This window comes from Emys orbicularis, chromosome 9 (genome assembly GCF_028017835.1).
Source record: "Emys orbicularis isolate rEmyOrb1 chromosome 9, rEmyOrb1.hap1, whole genome shotgun sequence".
Lineage (NCBI taxonomy): Eukaryota > Metazoa > Chordata > Testudines > Emydidae > Emys > Emys orbicularis.
Window position 1 is genome coordinate 82291586 of NC_088691.1, and position 23183 is coordinate 82314768.

The 23183-nt window shown below is 40.1% G+C and overlaps 1 protein-coding gene across 1 annotated transcript; it reads right to left on the reverse strand.

The window, feature by feature from the left end:
* Positions 1-11286: 11286 nt before the first annotated feature.
* On the reverse strand, positions 11287-22884 carry SLC33A1 (solute carrier family 33 member 1). Its single transcript, XM_065411210.1, has 6 exons — positions 22116-22884; positions 18088-18278; positions 17135-17319; positions 15648-15765; positions 14519-14734; positions 11287-11454 (listed from the first exon to the last, which is right to left on the reverse strand). The coding sequence occupies exons 1-6, from the start codon at positions 22882-22884 to the stop codon at positions 11287-11289; spliced, it is 1647 nt and encodes a 548-aa protein (XP_065267282.1).
* Positions 22885-23183: the final 299 nt, after the last annotated feature.

Consider the following 23183-nt stretch of genomic DNA (forward strand, 5'->3'; position numbering starts at 1 on the left):
TTCAGTAATACCTGCATATGCTCTGTTGAGTAAATTCAGACCTGGTTTCGGTAGGTGCAGCTCCGTTCACTTCAAGGGATTTACAGCAGGGCAGAATTTAGCCTTACATCATCCAAGAACTTTGCAGATATTAATTTATATACATAAGATTTCAGCTCTTCACTTTGCAACATAATGCTATGCTACCTCAGTGCAGTAAAGCATGCTATTAACCCTCAGCCTAGACGTGGCTGTATTTGAATGGTGTGATATGTATTCAGGACGTACTTCCTTAGTTTCATGTAAATTAATAGACCATTTGCCATGGACTTAATGGGACTAGGAGCAGGATCCGTTTTAGAAGCTGGAGTATTCTGATAGCCTTCTGAAGGCAATACAGCATGATAAAGTATTATTACAACATAAGTTTGGGAATTAACAGCACCTGGACTTTTGAATTACACTTGTACTAACTGCAGTTCTCCCAGTTAAGTGCTGTATCTTGTGATGTAGCCCATATTTACTTTGTTTGGATTAGGCTATTACATATGAGCAGGACTCATAGGGCCCATGCCTTATGTGTTTTTTATTCTATTTTCATTATATAGTTTGTTTTTGCATGGGATGGTCTGTTACATGCAAAATACAATATAATGTCTACACTACAATCTTAAGTCAACCCTATGTTAGGTTGACTTACAGCGACCATAGTAATTACTGCAGTGGCTGATGTCCACACTACCCTCCATTTGTTGGTGGTGTGCTTCCTCACCAGGAGCACTTCCACCAACTGAAGAGGGGCAGTGTGGCAGGCTGAGTCAGGATTCTCAGTTCCACACAGCTCCCCGCTGGGAGTCCAGCTGCCTCCCAGCACTCCCTGCCAGAAGCAGGGGAACTGCCAGGGGCTTCTCGCCTCCCTGCTCCCAAACAGGAGCTGAGGGGGAAGATGGCTGGAGCTGTGACATTGACAAGACAGCCAACAGCTGATGGAAGGAACTACTGCATAGCCCTAACTACACTGACATAAGCCCTACGCCTCTTGACATAAGCTGCCTTATGTCAATCTAACTCTGTAGTGTAGACCAAGCCTAATTAATGAACAAACAGATACGCATAGATCATTCCACAAACCTTCGATGCAGTCTGCATGAGAAACACAGCTTAAGACTATAAACTTCTAAGAAATTCACATATACATTAAGTGTACTAGTTTTAGTGGCTGTTATATCACAATGGAAGGAAAGGACTTTAAAATTCAATTAGACAGGCAGACACACACTAGGAGAAATTCCTAAGAGTCTCCATCAACTTTTTGAAAATCAGATTGAAACATTTGAAAATTTTTTTTAACTGAGGAGACTTCATTCTCTTAAAAATGGTGAGAATTCCCTGTTTTCTGTCTTACCTTCTCTTCCTTTATCATTGCAATTTCATATTAAAGCTGTCCTTTCAGTCAACAAGTAGTAGATGAGTCCACACAAGGGGTAGCCATGGCATAGTTAACTGGAGAGTTCACCATTAAGGAAGGTGACAGTTCAAGGCAGTATAGGTTGAAGGAAGGACCAGGAAACTAGTGTGTCATAAGAAAAGGAAATAGAAAATAATAGTTAAAAGTTTTCTGTCCTGCCCCTATAATTGATCAAGTTTGATTGTCTTTAGAAGCTGTCAAAGATCAGGAAACATCGTGACAGGAATTCTGTTGGAGCCACAGGTGGTGCCATAGTTCACACTGAAAGCCTCATTGAATCCATTGAGGCAGTTGTTAGGGAGACTCTCTTTAAAATGCAACTCAAGTGTGGATGATCTCTGTTCTTTAGGGCTCTGAGATCTTCCAGCTAGGGGAGAGATGCCCTTGCTGCTAGGGACACCCTGAAGGTAGCTGAGGAAGCCTCAAAGTCTTTTTTTGAGCGCGACCTCCACCTTTCTATCCACAGGGTCCTTAGGGTAGAACGCCCCTTCCAAGGACACATCCCTCCTTGCTAGAAACACTATAAAGCATCAACCTTGGATACCTGACTTTTATAGAGCCTGACGTTGCTCTTGTTAATGTGCTTGTCCTTTTCAGGCTTGTTCCATTTGTCCCTGATCACTTCCTCAAAAGGAGGAGTGGAAAGTATTGCAGCCTCAAGGGAGGATTTTGCGGGGAGAAATTTACTCTGAGGCTTACCTCTCAGGAGCCCATGGGTGTTATTGAATTTGAATCATAAAGACATTATCTCAAACTTCTCAGGGAGAAAAAAAAATCCCTGCTGTATATTTTCCTGGTCCAGTTCAGATTCAGAGTCCAGCAGCTCACATTCATCAGCAGAGGAGGGAGAAGGAAAAGTCAGAGGACTCCTACCTCCTGGATATCTGGTTTCTCCTCTCCTCCTTTTTAAAATTTCTTAGATCTTTTTGTACACTTTGGGAGTGTAGTAGCTCTACTGCAGCTTTGGTGAGGTTTTTTGGGACTTGCCTTCTTGAGGGCCTAAAGCCTTCTCAAAAGATTGCTCTTTGAATTCTTCCCCGCTGGGTCCCATTCCACCTGGGAGGTGTGTGGGGATGCATGGTCAGAGACCTCCAGGTCAAATTGAGAAGAAGAGGGGATGATTATGAGCCTTGCCTCTTTTCCCAGAGCACTAAGGACCCTTAAGATCAAATGGGTGAGTGTTTGTGCCCCCATAAGTCTCCCCTCTTTGTTCTCCAGGAGTTACCCGAGTCAGCTGAGTGGAATCCTCATCATCTTTGGAGACACTCCCTGCTTTGCTCCCGGATTCCTGGTCCATTTTTCCCCATGCTGGAGACATGTCTGCTTTGGTGGGAGGAACCCCACATGCTCGTCTGATTCAGAGCCTCAGGACCTTATGGAGTTGGATTAGCTCAGTGGGTGCAGGCTGGAACTCAGCATCTGCTAAGCCTGGGAAGGCTGCCTCACAAATGGAGCACTGCTTGGATTTAACCCGGTGCTTTTTTGGCTGCTCTGTCATGTCTGTATAGGGGAAGAGGAGCTGGCAGGGAGATGCTGGAGCCAAGTCTCAGGGTGGGTTAAATCACATATGTGGACCCAGGGACAAGGAGAAGGAAGCTAAAAAGAAAAAATGATCGCCACTGCTCCAAAACAGGGTAAAAATTAAAATAATAAACGAACAGAGGCAGGAGCAATCAAACCACCAAATGACCGCTGCCGCAGAGGCAGAGAAACTGGCAATGGGCAGAAGCAGAAGGGGTGTGGCCAGAGCACACAGTACCAAAATTTTCATCCGCCTCCCAGAGCAGCAGAATGAAGAGGCGCAGCCCAGATGTCCAGAATTGTGGGAGATACTGGGCTACAGAAAAACTCCAGCATCCTATTGCAAAGTATAAACAGCTACTTTTAAAGTTACCTGCAGAGAAAGCTATAGCATCTTTGTCCTTTTTTGGCATCTTTACCATACATAAATATGGAATCTCCATCATTGGAGATTTTTAAGAGCAGGTTAGACAAATACCTGTCAGGAATGGTCTAGATCAGGAGCTGGCAAACTTTTTGGCCTGAGGGCCGCATTGGGTTTTGTAAATTGTATGGAGGGCCGGTTAGGGGAGGAGGTCATGCCCCCCCCCCCAGGACTCCAGCCCCATCCAACATCCCCCGTTCCCTGACAGCCCCTCTGGGACCCCTGCCCCATCCACACACACCCTCTCCCTGTTCCCTGACTGCCCCCGGACCCCCGCCACCCCATCCAACCCCTCTTCTCATTCCTGATGGCCCCCCCCAGGACCCCTGCCCCATCCAACCACCCCTTCTCCCTGTCCCCCGCCAGCCCATACAACCCCCCTCCTTCCTGACCGCCCCCCTGGAATACCTGCACCCATTCAACCCCATTTCCCACCCAGCCACCATCCACACCCCCACTCCCTGACCATCACCCCAAACTCCCCTGCCCTCTACCCAGCCCTCCCCCCCCCCCGCTCCCTGCCCCCTTACCACACTGCCTGGAGCACGGGTGGCTGGTGGCGCTACAGCCACGCCACCCGCCTGGAGCCGGGCCACGCTCCCACCACGCAGCACCGGGTCAGGCCGGGCTCTGCAGCTGCGCTGCCCCAGGAGCTCACAGCCCCGCCACCCAGAGCATTGCGCCAGCGGCGGAGCGAGTGGGCTGCAGGCAAGGGGGAACAGCAGGGGAGGGGCCAGGGGCTAGCCTCCTGGGCCAGGAGCTCGGGGGCCGGGCAGGACGGTCCCATGGGCCGGATGTGGCCCACAAGCTGTAGTTTGCCCACCCCTGGTCTAGATAATACTTAGTCCTGCCATGAGTGCAGGGGACTGGACTAGATGACCTCTCAAGGTCTCTTCCAGTCCTATGGTTCTATAAAGGAGACCAAAATATTCCACCCCCCCAGTCCCCATACACACACACAAATTCAAATGTTGTCTATCCCATCTTCCAGGGAGATTCTGTGCAGGACTGGAGAAATAATAGGATTATGATATCTCAGGAACCAAGGAACTGAGACGTGATAGGATATATAATATATTTAGAACTATTTGTTTTTTGTTAGTGGTTATTTAACTCACTGGACAAACTGTTGAAAGATTACTCTGTCCGAGATTCCACCCACCCATCTACCACCACCCACCTTTGTCAATTAAGCACAGAAAACTCCCACTCCACTTCTCTGGTCCAAGAACAACTCCAACAAAACTAAGGAAAAATTTATGCTCCTGATATTTCTATGGTAAACGAACAGGAGAAAAAGAGCTTTAAAAATACCTCTCAGACCTGTATACAGGATAAAGCAACAAAAAGGAAAAGGGGCACAGAACCACTTTCTTCCATCACAGGTAATCTTTAAAAGCTATAGCTTTGCTTTTAGAAGAGCTATGAAGAGTATGTTTTAGAGCAGTGGTTCTCAACTGGGGGTACATAGAGGTCTTCCAGGGGGTACATCAACTCATCTAGATATTTGCCTAGTTTTACAACAGGCTACATAAGAGCACTAGTGAAGTCAGTACAAAATAAAATTTCATATAGACAAAATGAGAAAGTAAGCAATTTTTCAGTAATAGCGTGTGGTGGCATTTTTGAATTTTGATGTCTGATTTTATAAGCAAGTAGCTTTTAAGTGAGATGAAACTTGGGGTACACAAGACAAATCAGACTCCTGAAAGGGGTACAGTAGTCTGAAAAGGCTGAGACCCACTGGTTTAAAGTAATAGTATAAAGAGTAGAATCTACCCACCAACTGGGAAAGACCAATCTAATACTGTAGGTATGTACTAGACAGATAGATACTGGCTGCTCCCCTAACCACCATAATGCTACAGAGCATTCAGAAGTTCAGGCTTTGTTATTCTCACAATGTTTTTACAACACTGCAACTTCATTGATTTCAAAGTTAATCTTGATTAACATCATTGTAACAGTCCTTTAATTTTCTCCACCCATCCACAAGTTAGGGGAAGGGAAGTAGAACCGAAATTCTTTTAGGAATAATTTGAAGCTCAGAGAGATTGCCAAAATTCTTTCTGCCAATTTGGAAACATAGGGTCTTAGAAAGACCCCACAACAACTGCTGTATGTAATACAAGTGCATTTGCACTACCAATTTCTACTATTCAGTGGTGTACAATACCAGTTACCACCAAGTATGTATTTAATTATCCTTTATTTGAAAAACAAAAAAAGTATTTCAAGAAATGCTTTCATTGCAAAACAAAGTGAAATCCACAAAATAAATTTAAAAAAAAACACATTGAAATTGTAGCATCACATTATTGAAATAAGTCCAAAGATCTTCCAGTCTAAAGTTTCCATAAATTCATATGTTAATGATGAGCAAGGAAGTAACCATCTGGTGTCTTGTGAACAAATTTTAAGAGTCCCAGAACAGACATCATAAACTCAGAGACACAAGGTGGGTGAGGGAATATCTTTTCCTGGACCAACTTCTGTTGGTGGAAGGGACAAGCTTTCAAGTTTCACAGAGCTCTTCCTCAGGTTGAAGAACTCTGACACTCAAAAGCTCGTCCCTTCCACCAGCAGAAGTTGATCCAGGAAAAGATATTACCTCATCCACCTTGTCTCTCTCATATCCTGGGACCAACATAGCTACAGCATTACAAACAAAAATAAATCCTTTAACAAAAATATTTTTTAAAACAATAGTTTTTCCATTTTAGCAAAATTGATTTGGAGGTAACTTTAAATAAAATCAGCCATTTGCAATGGTCCCTGGGCATTTTAGTTATGGTTCCAATGTAGTTTTGTTCCAGTTTAACAAGATTAATATTCACTTTAATTTACTTTAAACAATAATTTAAAATGGTAGTGTGTGTTTTATTTCTCTTGTATCATAAGCAAACTACATAGAATTATTAAATCTCCCCATTTAACAACATGTATCTCCAGGACAGTACACTTAATAGAAAAACATGTTTCTTGAAATATTCCAGCATACACATATATTATTGTTTTTGCAATAATAATTCAAACAGTAACTGAATTTCATAATAAATTCGTTCTTAACCAGAGTTCCTGGATATCAGCCAACTGCTGAAATTGCGTCTCCCCAGTGCTAAATTTGAAGAGGTTCATTTATGCAGTACATTCTACCAGCTTTCATTAAGAATTGTGTAAACAGTACAGAAGTAATCATAACACACCAATGGTCCACTTTTATATCTTACAGTTCTTTATCTCAAATTACCAGTTGTAGGCTTCTTCAGAAAAAAGCAGTACATTAGACAATACCAATATGGTCCTGACATTTCAGATACAGTACAGAGTTCAGTCAAACTTATAAACCAAGGCAACAATAAAAAAAAGAGTGTTCATGTTCCTGTATCAAGAACCTTTTAATGGTATGTAGAAGGTTCAAATTTAAAATGTTTCACACAACGGATTTCAGCCTCTTAGATCTAGTAACATGAACTAGAAGTTACCGTGTATTATAGGATTTTCACTGGAAAAAATGTTCTTTGAAATTTGTATTAAGTTTGAACATTTTACAACATTTCAATTAACATGTAGTGGGGGGGGGGGAAATCAAGCTGAGTTCACAAAATATAAACCCTCTAAACCTGGATTTTTCATGATAGAATTACAAGGTAGTGACTTATATCAGAACAATATTTAATAAGTTATAAAATATCTCACACCCAACCATGTACAGACAGCCTTCAAAGCATCTCTTTGCCATAGCTTTAGATAATGTGCAAAATTGGTTATGTTAAGTACTCTGACTGGTCCTGCAAGATTCTGAGTATTCGTGCAAGATGCTGCAAACCCTCAACTCCTACAGTCTTCAAATGGGAGTTGAAGGTGCTCAGCACGTTGCAGGATTGAATCCTAAAAAGTTTGTTGGATTAATGCAATAAGATCCATTCTGTTACATAGGCTGTGTAACAGCAGTTCTCAACATAGGGGTGGGGCCAGCAGCAAGTCTTCTTACTCATTCACAGTGTCACAGTGCCACTCACTCAAATTTTGCTTGGCCACCCCTCAGTCATGAGGGAGGGCCAGGCCAAATTTGAATGAGTGGCATTACGACGACATGAGTGAGCAACATTGTGACTTGACACACAGGATTGCAGCCACTCAAATTCGGGTTGGCCACCCCTTCATCATGACAGAGGGTCATCTGGGGGCCAAATTTGAATAAGTCACATTGTGACCTGGCACACAGGGTTGCAGCACCCACTAGCACTCTTCGATGCTGACATTGAGAAATACTGCCCTGAAAACTTTGTGGGTATTAAGGTTAATGCTTTTACAAGGTTTCCTAGCCTATGCACAATTAGTCTGTTGATCTTGCTGTCTGATTTATGTAAAGTAGCATCTCCTTTATTAGAATCAATATATTAATAGCTCCAGTTCCATCCTGATTATATTAGAAAATCCCATTTTGTGAAGCAAGGCTTCAATATTAAAAAAAGTTGGGGGGCGGAGGGGACCTGGCTCATAAAAATTGAGAAACCCCAGTCTAACATCTCCCTGTTCTGTTTTATCAAGACTCGAGATCTCTACACCATCCTTTATCAGTCAGTTATATATTTATACCATATTTCAGATCACTGGGGTGTTTGTTTTCAGGTAGCTTTCAATGTAATTTCACAAAACTACAATGAAATATTACAACTTTGCAGAAAACTCGCTATTATTGGTAGATGACAAAAGTTGGTAATAGCCTAATCTACTTGAGTGCTAGTAAAGAATAAAGTATTTCTAAGCAACTTGAGACACTAATTGTTAATTTAAAAAGGGGGAAAAGTTTAAATGCTTGTGAAAGGGTATTGGACTGACAGCATTAGAATAATAATAATAAAAAAATCTCTTTACAAAATGGATACAAGAACATTCCCACACTGCCCAACCAATGCACCAACTCTGTTCTGGAGAGATATCTAGAAACAACGCAGATAACTTCAGTTTACATGGCCCATCAATCCTTCAGCTCTTTGCTGTGACTGCCAAACAAGAGTGCTTGATAGTTATGACAAGACCACCTACCTACTAAGAAAGGGTCTGAGATCGCCAACTTATTTGGCTGATATCCTTATTATAGACGATAAATGATAATGACTTTTGATCACTTCAATCCAGAACTAGATTCAGACTAATGAGCTAGATGTGCCATGTCCAAAGATCACTAGTCATGATGCTCCCTAGGTATGCTGGGGAAAAAAGTTTATTTACTTGGTGCCATAAAACATTTATTGACTAAGAGGCAATATATTTACCCATTTACATTATGCAAGGTTTCCACATAATAGTACCTAGAATGTGCTTCACTTTCTCCAATTTCCCATTTAAATATTAAGTAATAAGTTTTCTCATCATGCCAGTTGAAATCTGTGCACGTCTAGATGTATTCCTCTTTATGAGAGAGAAAGCATGTACCGTTAACAGGATCATTTAGCAATCTGCCACTCAAACGTTAGAACTGCAGCATTTCCAATTTAAGCTATGTTAAAACACAGCACAAGATATTCCTTCATTTGACAGACCAGACACTGAAAGTAGTTATTAAACTAGGTCTTTTACCTAAAGAAAGTACATTTCAAATACATTACTTTGTTTTACTATTGATTTTGGTTTTAGGTTTTATTTAGAAATTGCAAAGTTGCTCTGATGATTAAGCTACTTCAAATACAAAATATTTTATTAATAAGAATCATCTTGGCACATGTAAAAACAATAATACAGAATTGCAAAAGGAGGGCCAACTGGAAAAATGTCTGCATTTAGTTGTATATATTCTGCAGTCCATAAGTTTTTGCAAAAGCAGGCAAAAAGTAAAAGCCATATTCAAGCCATTAGAGGACTTTTGGTCATGGCTGAAAACTGACAACTGCTTTTCTATGCTACTAAAGCTGGCAGTATGTTCTGTTTGCACTTATCCAGCAGACAGCAATGGATTTAAATTAACCCAAATAATTTAAACTTTATCTTAAAGATTTTGGAAAATGAAAATATTTCATGCGAGAGCTGTGCTTTTATATTCAAGTCAGTAGGCTTGATTTCTTAATCAGTTATTTTAAGAGAATTAAGATACGGATAATATGCTATTGTTAAACTGGACCAACACACTGCAGCAAGAGGAAACTGGAGTTCATAACTCCAGCTATGTCTCAATTCTGCACTTCTGTGTTCTCTGATGACATCCAGCCAAATGCAAGCTTATTTTTTTATTGTGGGTGAGGGTGGCAAGGGGGGTGGGAGGAGGTAGGGGAGTAATCTTTGGTACTCAAACAAATCAACCAACCCACCCACCCTTCTCTCCCAACTGTTACCAATAATCTTTTACTCCCCAGACCTGAATAAAAACCCTACCATTATGTTTAATCCTAATTCAATTAGAATCAAGAATTAATGTTAATTTATGTCAGCAAAAAAATGGTTTTCTTTAAAAATATTAAAAGCACACAAGACAGGTGGAACATCTGATATTTAATTGAGTATTATAGAGAATCAGATATTAACCTATCACCTTTAAAAAGGTATTTTTAATATTATTCAATTGAAGTAATGATGTATAACATACCTCCAACAAAACACACAAGTGCCTTTTCATTGGATATACAGCACGCTGTGCATAACTAAGGCACTCAAGAAACTAATTCATCTGCTGATAATGAATGTAGCAAGCAAATCTCAATTAGAAAGTACCAGTTTATGAGTTTTTGAAGGAATTGTTATAGATGATGCAACATATCTTGTTTGTACAGTTAGTTACAACCTATTTCTTAACCGGTTAATGTGCTGTAATGAGCAATTTTATCATCACCACAGACTACATCTTTCAAAGGCACTGAATGTCTTTTGTTCACCCTTCTCTTTAGACTATACATAAATGTTTATGACTTCTCACTCATTTTTTAATCTGTATGTTCCAATTCTCACGTAATACAAGAACTACACAGCCAGTCACATTTCTCCCTCGCAAATGCAAACAGAACCCAGTAAGGATTATGCCAGCTTTTATTATTTTGAAGCTTAGCCTTTAACACACAAAAACTTCAACACTCGATCTGACCCTTCAACACTCAAGGCTTACTAAGGGCACTGTGCAGCACTCATCACATAAATCCCACCTCATACTACTTTTACTGCAAAAAAACTGATCTACTATTTGAAACAAAGTGCCTTGAAACAAGAAGAGACAATAAATTAAAAAGCATTACCTTTCAAATCTATAAAAAAATATTGTTTCTTATAAATCTTTAAAGCTTATAAAAGCCAGAAAATACATTTAAAAGAGGCTTTTAAACACACTGTTTCATCCATTGAAATGTGGTTGTGGTCAGAAAAGTGATAAGAAAATGACATGTGTGTTCTACATTTATTCTTCCTCAATCACTGCTATTTTATATATGCTTAGTTTACAAATTAAATATTCTTTTAAATTACAGCACTCCCAAGGCCAACTTGTTAATTGATCAAGCCAAAATTGTTTCTGCTTAACTTTCTTGTTTTAAAAAGAGAACACAACTTAACTGAAAATGCTGATTTTGATATATACATATGGAACAGTTTGCTCGTCTATAGCTACTGCACTGCAATTTAAGTGTTGCTGGTCTAAACAGATAAAGGCAGCCATGACTCTGAAACTAGAGGACATAAATGTGTAGTACAAACTTGCCATTTTTGAGAATTACTTTTCTGACCTTAACTAGATTTTCACATAGAGCAAATGGTATTGCATACACAAATGCCACTTTTAGTGGTCTTAGTTTTCCCAACCATTTGGCATTTTAAAAATATGTATACTCCTGTTTAATGAGTATGAAATGTCTCTGCACTAAAACTAAGCTCTAACGACTTGCTAGTTCCATCCAGTATTTAAATTACATCAATTGGTCCTCTTGCATTTCCATGAAGATTGTCCTTCATCTTGCAGCTTTTTAAGTTTTGGCCCAAGGAGGAACCACCAGACAAATCCCAGAGCAACGCATATTATGGATTCTACATAATAACCATCCAGGGTCGTAACACAAGAGCCACCAAGTTTTGTACAGAGCTGTGAGAGAAACAAACATATTTATTAAACAATTGAAACATTTGACCAGTATTTCTTTACAGTGAGACAAGTGCTTAACATTCAAATATAGAAAGGACTTTTGCTGTTATCTAACTATATTTTATATAAGCACACATTTTAGATGCCCAATTATGCTACCCTTCATAGTTGCCTTTTCCCCTTCCGTACCCCCTCTCCCCTGCAAAAAAAACCATTAGTTTCTTGGCCAAGAAGAAAAACGGTGGGATCAGGACAGGAAGACGAGCCACACAGAGAGGTATATCTTCCCCAATACAATAAAGTATCTACACCAAGACTCATGCAGAGTCAGTGCTGCTTCCAGCAGCAGCAACTGCCACAGTTATCGGTGTTCCCTCCTCCAGAGTAGGGTCACAGAGGGCAGCCATAGGCTGGCATTCAATGTGAACATGAGTACGAGGAACACAGAGGGGAAACCTTAGTCAGAGAATCCCTCTTTATGGGGCAGTGAGCTAACCATGAGTAACAACTATGATCTTCTCAGTTGGGGGCTCCATTACCCACAGATCTTTGGATTCCACTTCATTATTCACTCCCTCCTCTTGGATGGTCAACAACCCTGCAGAGTTTATTAAATTGCCTTCTCTCCTCATGTGCTTTTGATGATGGGGGCATATGGGCCTTGGGGATCAATTCAGTAACCAAAAAAAACCACCAAAAACCACTATGCCCAGCTTGTGCATTGCATACAGATGGAAAAATTGCAATCAGTATTCCAAAGCCCATGAAAAAATGTTCATATTTCAGAAACCTAGACTCATTTTTAGAAGTCAAACTCTTGCATTATACTGTATTACAGACCTCTTATTATATTGTCTGCAGATCTACAACATTGTGTATTCATTTTGTCTACAACTATTGTTGGTATCTATGGCTATGCCTATGGAGCACATCTTGGGCATGTTTCCTTATACCTTTTAAAAAACACTTCTCTCCCTCCCCCCTCCCCAAAAAAGTGTTTATAGTGCAAATTCAGTGCAGTCACTATGCATTTAACAGGAATGAGAAAGTACTGAAAGCAAACTCCCTTCTCTGAAGTGCTGTCCAGACCAGCAACATGTGGTCAGGGAAGCAAAAGGAAGCGATACAAATGGGGGAGGCATGGAAACAGACTGGAGGAGGAAGAGATTCACTCACCTACTTCAGGGAGGAGGGCAAGAGGATGGGAGATCTAATTAGTAACAGGAATGAAGAGAGGTATACCCAGGAATCTCAGATTTCTCAGAGCTGGAATCAATTTTTTCCAGAATGGAGAGTTGCTCTGGTTCAAAGAAATCCTGCTTTGCTCCATACCTATTGTTTGGATCCAATATTTATATCCCTAGAATGCTTTGTGAAATCAGTATGCTTCTACAGCCCAAACAGTATTCTAAATACATAAGAGCATTCTATGGTGAAGTTTGAGCCATGAGCAAAAAACCAAGGGGTTTGACTAAAGCAAGTGAGTTACAAGATGCCAGTTATTTCTTGCTTCAGCAAAGACGTGAATTGGAAGTCCTCATTTCCCCAAATTTCTTTAGTTGTGCTTATGCTGTTTTGCTCTACTCTGTGTGCAGTAGCACAGCGCGTTCTATTCTACAGAACATCCATGAGAGCATTAGAGAGAGTGGGAGTGGAGCCAATTTCACTGCTCTAGAAGAGGTGAAACATCATATGGTCAGGAAGAAGGGATGTTCGAAAATGGGGGGAGTAAAGAAAAAGGCAAATTAGAAAGAATCAGAAGGTGATAAAACAGAAAACCCACTGAGGAGGAAAAAGGGGAAAAGAAATATGGGGGTGGGGGGGAGAAATATCCTGCCAAAAATAAATAAAAAGCACCTAATCACAACATTCCAAACTGTAAAAAATCCTGGTCCACCCAGGCTTGAGGGGTGCAACCACATCCTCTGTACTCCTGCTACTAATCCAGTCTTTCACCGCATCCCTGAGAAGTCTCCTCCCCCTCCCCTATAAAGAAAGAAGTAAACATCCTGAAGATGTAGTTTTCTAACAGGACCATATGTGTGTGTTTAATAACTGAACAGTAGATTCAGTAGAAAAAAAAAATATCAAACTTCATATTAGTGGAAGTTTAATATAAAAAGCAACTGGACCTGGGTAGGGATAGGGTCCAGAGTGACCTAGACAAATTGGAGGATTGGGCCAAAAGAAATCTGATGAAATTCAACAAGGATAAGTGCAGAATCCTGCACTTAGGACGGAAGAATCCCATGCACCGCTACAGGTTGGGGACTGACTGGCTAAGCAGCAGTTCTGCAGAAAAGGACCTGGGGATTACAGTGAATGAGAAGCTGGATATGAGTCAGTAGTGTGCACTTGTTGCCAAGAAGGCTAACGGCATACTGGGCTGCATTAGTAGGAGCCAGCAGATCGAGGGAAGTGATTATTCCCCTCTATTCAGCACTGGTGAGACCACTTCTGGAGTATTGTGTCCAGTTTTGGGCCCCCCACTACAGAAAGGATGTGGACAAATTGGAGAGTCCAGTGGAGGGCAACGAAAATGATCAGGGGGCTGGGGCACATGGCTTATGAGGAAAGGCTGAGGGAACTGAGGTTATTTAGTCTGCAGAAAAGATTTTTGATAGCAGCCTTCAACTACCTAAAGGGGGGTTCCAATGAGGATGGAGGTCAGCTGTTCTCAGTGCTGGCAGATGACAGAACAAGGAACAATGGTCTCAAGTTGCAGTGGGGGAGGTCTAGGTTGAATATTAGGAAACATTATTTCACTCGGAGGGTGGTGAAGCACTGGAATGGGTTACCTAGGGACGTGGTGGAATCTCCATCCTTAGAGGTTTTTAGGGCCTGGCTTGACAAAGCCCTGGCTGGAATGATTTAGTCCGTGTTGGTCCTGCCTTGAGCAGGGGGTTGGACTAGATGACCTCCTGAGGTCTCTTCAAACCCTCATCTTCTATGATTCTCTGAGACATTTTGAAGGCCTTTGAATTTGCAAGACACAGTAAGAGAAACCATTATTATAATATTTAGACAACATCAGAGTGGAGACCATCACACTTTCCAAACTTACTTCTGCAGCAGCTGTAGTTCCACAACTCTGTTCCTGTGCGCCTATACACTCTTTCACTGTAAGCGGATCAACAAGCCAAAGAGCTACCGTGGCAGGCCAGTTTCCTCCCAGATTCGACACAGTATTTAGAAGTGTCATATATGTTCCTCCAATCAGTGGATCACTAACTTTGGCATTGAAAGCCATTATAGCAACATACATGCTGTACAACGTAATCTGATGGGGGGAAAATAATAAAATTGATTCAATTATTCTTAACTGTTTTTAATCTAAAAACAAATTACTTGAAATATAGTAACATTTATTTTATATTATTGCAGTTCTTCTTCTAGAGATCTGTGCAGTTAATCACTAGAAAAGTTTATTTGTGGTCAGGATTTGTCTGCATTCAACAGGAGGAAATCTTGCTATTTGCTTTGGCTCAGACATATGTAGACCCAGCCTCAGATATTTTGGAGTTATCTGAATTAGATTTCAGGTATGACAGATCAAATTGAATATGCTTTAATAAATATAGGGTTGTCAATCAGATTATTTCAAAGAGAGTTCACAAACACTGGCCCCGTTTCAAAGCACACTGAAGTCAACAGGCTTTGTATTCAACCCATTGTGCTATTCCTAACAGTCAATAAAATGCAACTTTATATGCTTTTTAGGGCAGGGATCTCACATTAATTTCTGTGTACTTTTATGGAACTACGTGATCATCGTGTTGGTCAGACTCAAAGGCAAATGGTTCCCCCGACTCCCATTCAAATGGGTTTCTTTAGCTCACTTTCAGAAAAATAATTTCTGGAGGAAAAAAGCTGATCTAGCGAATAAAAGTGTGGCAGAAAATCTCTGATGCACCACACTAGAGCAAAGAGAAATCCTATGAGCAGGCTGATTGATCTGTTCTACTGTATGGGTTTGGTTATTCAGTTAACTCCATCTCATAATCCTATTTATTAGCTAACTCCATTTTATAACTTTATTTCAATCTCCCATTATAAGAGTGCCAGTATAATTAAGATGAGGACAAAGCCAGATAATTATATTTTTACAAGAGAATGAGTTATAAAGATAGTCCATTCATACCCCCTGCAGAAAAATTCTATCTTTATGACAACAAAATGTAGCAACTTGTTACCTGATGTAAAGCATAACTCAGCAACACCACAATATAGTAATAGATAGGAAATCCTCCTTCATGTTGTACTTTAGGAGTCCACCAAACCAAAAGAGCAAATTCCAAGCCTATCAGTAACCTGTAACAAAAGTGAAGAGCCTTTAATTCTAGCTTCTGAATTTAAATGTGGGCATGAATCACTGCATAACTTGTAAAACCTACAGCATTCATGTGTGAGCAAAGATGCTTTTTAAAATAGTTAGTGATATGAATCAATGTATCTGAAAGATTATAGTAAAAACTTATTTAAAGTATACCTAAAATTATAAGATAGACACAAACTGTTTTTAAATTCATTTGAATACATATAAATATAAAAGCAACTGAAGTTGTAAACATTTCATACTAAGCTAGTTTTGCTTGGCAGTGAATGGTATAGCTAAGGTTATGGAAAGTCTCCAGAAATAACCCTCTCCATTTTCAAATGAGAACTTTTCTGAAAGTAATGAGCTTTTGGGTGAAAACAACCACACAATTTAGCTAAGGGTCTGTCTGTTTTTTTAAATTTGGAGCAAAAACTATTTACTCACTTTTGAGTTATTCAAGAGCAAAAGAGATACCTTTTTTAAACTGCAGGAAAAAAGAGTAAGACTTTTATACATATATATCCTGAAAAAAATGGCTGAAAATATGCAGAAAATTGAAATTTTGGTATTTATCAAATTACTGAACAACAAATACACAATATTGCTATTAGTTGCATAGATGGGGTTTGTGCTGTTGCATCACTGTGGAGTTCCATTTGTTTGACAGTGCTGCAACCATGGAAGTACACAGTGAAATCAGCAGAATCTAATTCCCTTTTTCTAAAATTTAAAAAGGTATTAACAACTAGACTACAGTGTGACAATTTTAGACATTTAAGAGACATAAAATGCAAACGTTAAGTTTCTCATCTTTGATGCACCCATATTGCATAAACAGGCTGACAACCATTTCCCTTATTCTCACAACTGAACCCAATGAGGTATATGGGACTACTAGCATGAGTATATCAAGTAGGATTTAGCAGATGAAATATTTTGGATTACTAGTTATGGGCCAGATTTTGCCATCCTTACACTGAGAAGTACCTTGCTATACAAATACAGCCACTGACTTTAGTTAAAAAAATTGGAGAGTAAGGTACTACTTGAGTAAGGGTGGAAGAATATCACTCTGTACTGTCAGATGTACATCTTGCTTAAAGCAAAAGAAGCACAATTCTGATTTCAAATATACATGCCCAACACTAACTGGCTTCAACAGAAGTTGCATAGATGTATTGGAGAGAAAAATTGGGCCCTGAAATGTGGGCAAGTTTACTATGAGAATCTTAACTTGCCTATTTCTTTATGTCTGTATGTTTGAAAAGTACAACCTTCACATTATTTTTATTTATTCAGACTATACAATTCACATACATTGTATAAACATGGAAAGTAAAAATCTATCATCTACTTTTTTACCTAAAAGGCATAGCTTTGTAAAATGTGTTCAGTGGCTGTGGACCTGCTGTGTATTTGCTGATGATCAGAGGCAATATTATCTGTAAAGGTACTATTGGAACAGCTAGTAGAGCTAAGTGTTCTTTAGGTACTCCTTCTTCCACCAATTTAAGTCCTGTTACTGCATCCGCTGCTGAGAAGCCAACCTGCAATGTAAGTTATAAAGAGAATAAAAACCTGAAAGCCAATGACAAACTTTGCTAGACTATCAAAATTACATTTCTCCAAATATTAATGCTGAGTAGTTTGGCACTTAAAATGAACTACAATTTGCCTTTTTTCCCCTATAGTTCACTTCCAAATATAGATCCAGTCCTGTTGCAAATTCTGCATGGGAAGACTTCTGCACTTGCACACTGCTCGTTGTAGTATCAAGGCCATACTGAGAAAGTTAAAAGCAGCAACAAATTTCCTGGTCATATGAATGCTGCAGGTAACAATGAAGACTATCAATATAAAACTACGGAAACCTACATTGCACAATTTTGTTTGCCACAGAAATTAAATCTACAGTGCCACAGAATTCCAAAGACCCTACAAATACCCAAGTATTCTCCAAATTGCAGGTTAGATTTTAGAATTCCAAATTAGAGGAAACAGCCTTGCCAATATACTGGAGATACAATCAGAAGTTCACACAAATCCCAAAGAAAATCGTGTTGCAACTCTAATTTAAAAAAAATGTCTTTACATATTGTAAACAATGTACCTAATTCATATAAAAACATTAAAAACAGGAGGTTTAGATGCAAGTCTTTTGTACAACTCTACTCAAAAACATGTATTATGCACACTTTAGATAATTTGCAACATGTAAACTGAAAAAAAATCCCTTTTCTGCCATGAAAGGTGAATACAGTTTGAAAACATGGCCCACATGTTATCAATTATTATTTATAAGTATATTTACTCACTTTTGCTGTTAAAATCAGGACACAGAAAGTAAGAACTGCTGGCATTCTTACTATCGAGAAGAGCAGTTTGTATGTATCAGTGATGCCTTTTGTTTCTTCTTTTGATGGTGTTACTTCCTTGTTTTCCTTTTTCAAGAGGGCCACTAAAGTAGTAGTTATTAAGAAGACAGCTCCCCAGAAAAATAGGAAATCTGAAATTAAATTACCTCATCATAATTCAAATATATCACTGTCTACATTGTTAATTAGCAGCTCAATATGGGAAATTGACTTATTCTTCAAGAATATACACAGATACCTAGTAAATAGTAATAGTAAATGGGAATTACAATCATACCAATCATGAGTAGCAATAGCATTAAAACTCATGTAACCCCCAAAACGGATATAAAACGTTCCTAAATCTGTCACTGTTTGTTCTCCACTTTACCTGGAGGGAAAATGGCAAACTGGTGTCATTACAGGGATGTTTTGTATATTTGTTAGTTCAGTGAGCATGTTGGGGAGAAGAATCTGGGGTAAAAATGAAATTAAAATATAAGCTTTTAAGGAATTTTAAATGTATATACAGCCTTTTATCCTAGAAGAGCTCAAAATACTTTAAGGAAAAAGCACTGTGTAGTGGTTAGAGAACAGAATGGGAAAATGAGAATTCTGAATGTCATTCTTGGTTCTATCACTGACATTAGCTCAAGGATACACAGTATAACTTCTCTGTGCCTCAGTTCTACACCAACAAAATGAGGATTATATTTACCTATATCACAAGGATTTAAGTTTAAAGTGCGTAAGATCCACAGATGAAAGATGGTACAAAACAGTCAATTAAAAAGTCACTACACTACAATACTTGCACTGTCACTGGAGGGGGAATTATATTAATAGATTTTGTTTTAGAAGGAAGGAAGAGATTGTTTTAATAATTCAGAAAGTTACCAATCAAGTACTGTAAATTAATTCACCTAGGATGATATTCTGTACTGTGCCTCTCAGAGGTGTAGGATAGACAGGGAAAAGGGTAAGGCAGCCCTAAGCCACCCTTATGTCCTCCTGATTCCTGACAACTCCAAGGGCCAGAGAGGCCCCTGACATAACTAGCCAGTACAAAGCATGAAGGACCTAGAGAGCACATCTTTACCACAGCTTAGTATTTCTGGGTCAGAGGGGAGAGAAGAAGGTAATTTAAACTGTTTTCTCCTATTTGCTGCTTCCATAATGCTTCAAATATTTCAATAAAATAGAAAAGGCCATGTGGTTTGACAAGCCTGCATTGTTGATTTAGTTAGTCAACTTCCTAGATTCCTCCTCCTCCAGAAAAAAACATAGGGACCTCAAATGATCTTTTATATGATGTAAAGTATCAGTTTTCATTGTGCAGGCACAACAACTTGACAGCACGTACAAAAACTGCACTGTGGTAATAGTGCAAAAAGGTGCCACAGGGCAGAGAGTTGCTACTGCAGTGATAACAGACCAATTTACTAGGATTGAGATAATGCTCAAAGCTGTAATCACAAAGATATTCCTATTTTATACACATGCTTCTAATCAAGTCAATACTCTCAATTTGCACCAGCCGCAGTGATTAGTTTAGCTAAGAAAAGTATGCAGAAACAAACGAAAAATCAATGAACTGTTAATTAAGATTGGAAAGCTTAAATTTAACTTGGTAAAAGTAACATATCCTTCCATCCAAAATGTCCACTGCTGATCAGTATGCAGATGGGGGAAAATGTGAAAAATCTTTTTAAAAATATCACTTAAAAGCTAATAATAATAAGCCTGTATTTAGGAGAGCATATAAATGAATTACACTCAGTGACAGTATTCCACGATGATAAAAGTTCAGTGAAACATATTGGGGCAATTAAGCAGTTATTAATCTAATCATCCTTATGAATCCTATTATACAGTCATTAAAATTATGTCCAACCAATAAATGACTACAGTTTCTTGCTAGTGCAAACATTTAAGACATTGATTACTTCCAAGTAAGTACACTAATGAAAGAAGTGTTATTTCTAAACCTAAATTAGTGTAAATTTTATTTTGATGAGAGATTAAACATTAAGAAATGTAAATTTCCCTAGCTGATGATTAAGTGTATCCAGGTAACTTGCCTTTCCCACCATCATCCAATTTAGCATTCAAGGACAAGTTGAACAGGTTTGGTTATTTTCTTTATGAATGCTTCCGTAATAGTCACAGATCTCTTTTGTAAATAATACGGTTCATGTAAACTAAGATGACCTGAACAATGTGGGTATGTGGAGCAGAACTGAACCTCCTTAACAAAGCAGGAGCACACAACCTTATTCAGCAACTCTTGGACAGAGAACAACCTGTCACAAAATCATGGTGGAAGGAGCCAGGAAAGTGTCAGAACTGGGGAAACAAGGAAGCTGCAGGGTAGAAAACGACCGAGTGCCAAACCATGGAAATGTAGTTCCATTTGGTAAGTGTACACACAAGCCTGTTGGCATGTATGCAACACCCAGAGCAGTACTGTCACTATATGATAGTATTTTTCCTATATAAATTAGCATTCATTAACTATAAATAAATAAATAACCATGAGAATTTTAGTGCCTGGGTAAGGGACCAGCTCAACACCCTGCAGACTGACATCCCCCATTTATCCACAGAACACAGTCAGCACGAACCTCTGTTAACTCTTAATTGGAAAGCCCATCCCTAGAGGAGAGTTCAGGTTCTTTAGCCTCTCTGCTGAGGCTGCCATATGGGGTGCCAAATGTGGTGGTGTTTTTGTGATATAGCGACAAATGAAGAATGACTATCCAACTCAAATAGCCAACCCATGTTAAAAGTTTCAGTTCACTACCAACCATGGCCACACTGGACTAGTGACCTGGAACAGTTCCCAATTCTGATCCTCTGAGCTATCCAAGTTCCTTGGAAAATTTAGTTGCCAATGGTCAAGCTTGTCACAGCACATAAGAAACATTTAGCAACTTCTGAAATTCCTGGGCAACATACATAATAAATGCAGCCTACATATACCTAATAACAAAAACGCAGAGCCTAGTGACTGACAATACCACTGGCTGTTATGTCATGATTCAGGGATACTCTGTTTTGCAGGAAGGAGTTGTTGTTGTTTTTTAAAAGACATATAGTTATTTACGTTTCCACTAATATGGCTTGAAAGATTCTTAGCATATCTAGTCCTGAACATTTATATTTTTGGGACTACCATAAAAGGAATAACAGTGTTCATGCAAATGCAATACGATTTATAATCCTGGGAAAGAACAGCAAGAAAGAAAAAGATTATGTTTGTCTAGAAGAGGATCAGCTCAAAATAGCCTCAAATTATTTTGATCTAAACAGAATGAACCTTTAAAATTCAAAGTAGTGCTGACTTGACAGCTCTGAAAACTGAGGGCTGGTCTACACTAAGGGGGGGGAAATCGATCCAAGATACGCAACTTCAGCTACGCGAATAGCGTAGCTGAAGTCGAAGTATCTTGGATTGAATTACCTGGGGTCCACACGGCGCGGGATCGACGGCCGCGGCTCCCCCGTCTACTGCGCTACCGCCGCTCGCTCTGGTGGCGTTCCGGAGTCGACGGTGAGCGCGTTCGGGGATCGATATATCGTGTCTTAATAAGACGTGATATATCAATCCCGGATAAATCGATTGCTACCCGCCGATATGGCGGGGAGCGAAGACGTACCCTGAAATTCCTCTATACTTATAAAAGCACAGGTAACGACACTTCAAAGTTTCCCCAAAACATTTTGCATGCCTTAACCCTGAGCTAGAAAGATGACCTCTAAATTTAAGGGGTAGTGACCTTCCCTCTTAGCCTCTTTACAGAGATTGCCAATTGCACTCATTTATCCACTGGGACCTAGATTAAGACCCCACATTTCACCTAGACCAAACAATTTCCAGTCATTTTCAACCTGAATAACATTCAAACCTTTAAAACAAACAGAGATCAAAGGTTCCAAAATCCATTACCACTATCATGATTTGAATTTCAATATAGTATAGATGATACCTGAAAGGGTAACAATTCCTTTGGGTTGAGGTTGAAACCGCAAATATTTGTTACAGAAGGAGGCAGATTCAAGGGCCAAGAACAAGACATTTCCCAAAAAATAACCAGCTGTTTGGCCAACAGAGTTACAAGTGGAAGCATAGCCCACATTTTCCCGGGACAACATAGTCAGTGCCCAGCCATCCACAGCAATGTCCTGTGTGGCGGCCAGGAACTCAAACAAAAAGAAAGTCACGGTGAGGGCCACCACATCAGGACTCTTGCCCTCCACATCGCCTAACAGGAAGTCTACCTGTGTGGACAGGTACATCATAAAAAACCCCAGGATGTACTGAGTGGGCACAAGCCAGGACTTGCGGCGGCCAAAGCTCTTGAAATAGACTGCATCCACCAATGGGGCCCAGAGCAGCTTGAGACTGAAAGGCCAAAAGACAAAGCTGAAAAAAGCCTGGTCCTTATAGCTGACATTCTTGCTCTGCAAGATGAGTGGGATGCTGCCTGCCAGCCCCAATGGGATACCCTGTAGTACATAGAGAAAAAGGAGGAGCAGGATACTACCCAGTTCTGCCCGATATCCCCGGGGCACCATGTAGGATGGTGAGTTATGCTCCTGGAGCAGTGCCTCTGTGTCATCTTCTCCTAGTCTTTCAGTGTGATTATCCATGTACAGAGCTGGTGGTGGAGGCTTGATCTCCATGTCCATGGACTGGTGGTAGCTGCCAGGCCGGCGCTGCCGGCTGCTGTCCTTGTAAGAGATGGTTGGGCTCATGTTGCACACGAAGTCCGGATTTTTTTTGGACAGGGGATCCACTGTTCCCCAACAATCTTACAGTGGCAAAGAGCAGCTCCTGCCCACTGCAAGTCACTTGGGACGCAAGTTCCCAGCTCTGCCCACCGCAGGCCAGCGCGGGATGGGCATACGCCACTCTCCTCGCGCCCAGGCACAGGCTTTCAAGGCAGGGCGCTGCTCAGCTTTCCCCACCACCGAGCAGGGGAGTTTCAGTGCCCTCTGCTCGCCAGGCTTGGGGGGATCAAGTCTTCACTCCGTGGGTCACCTCTTTCGTGGCG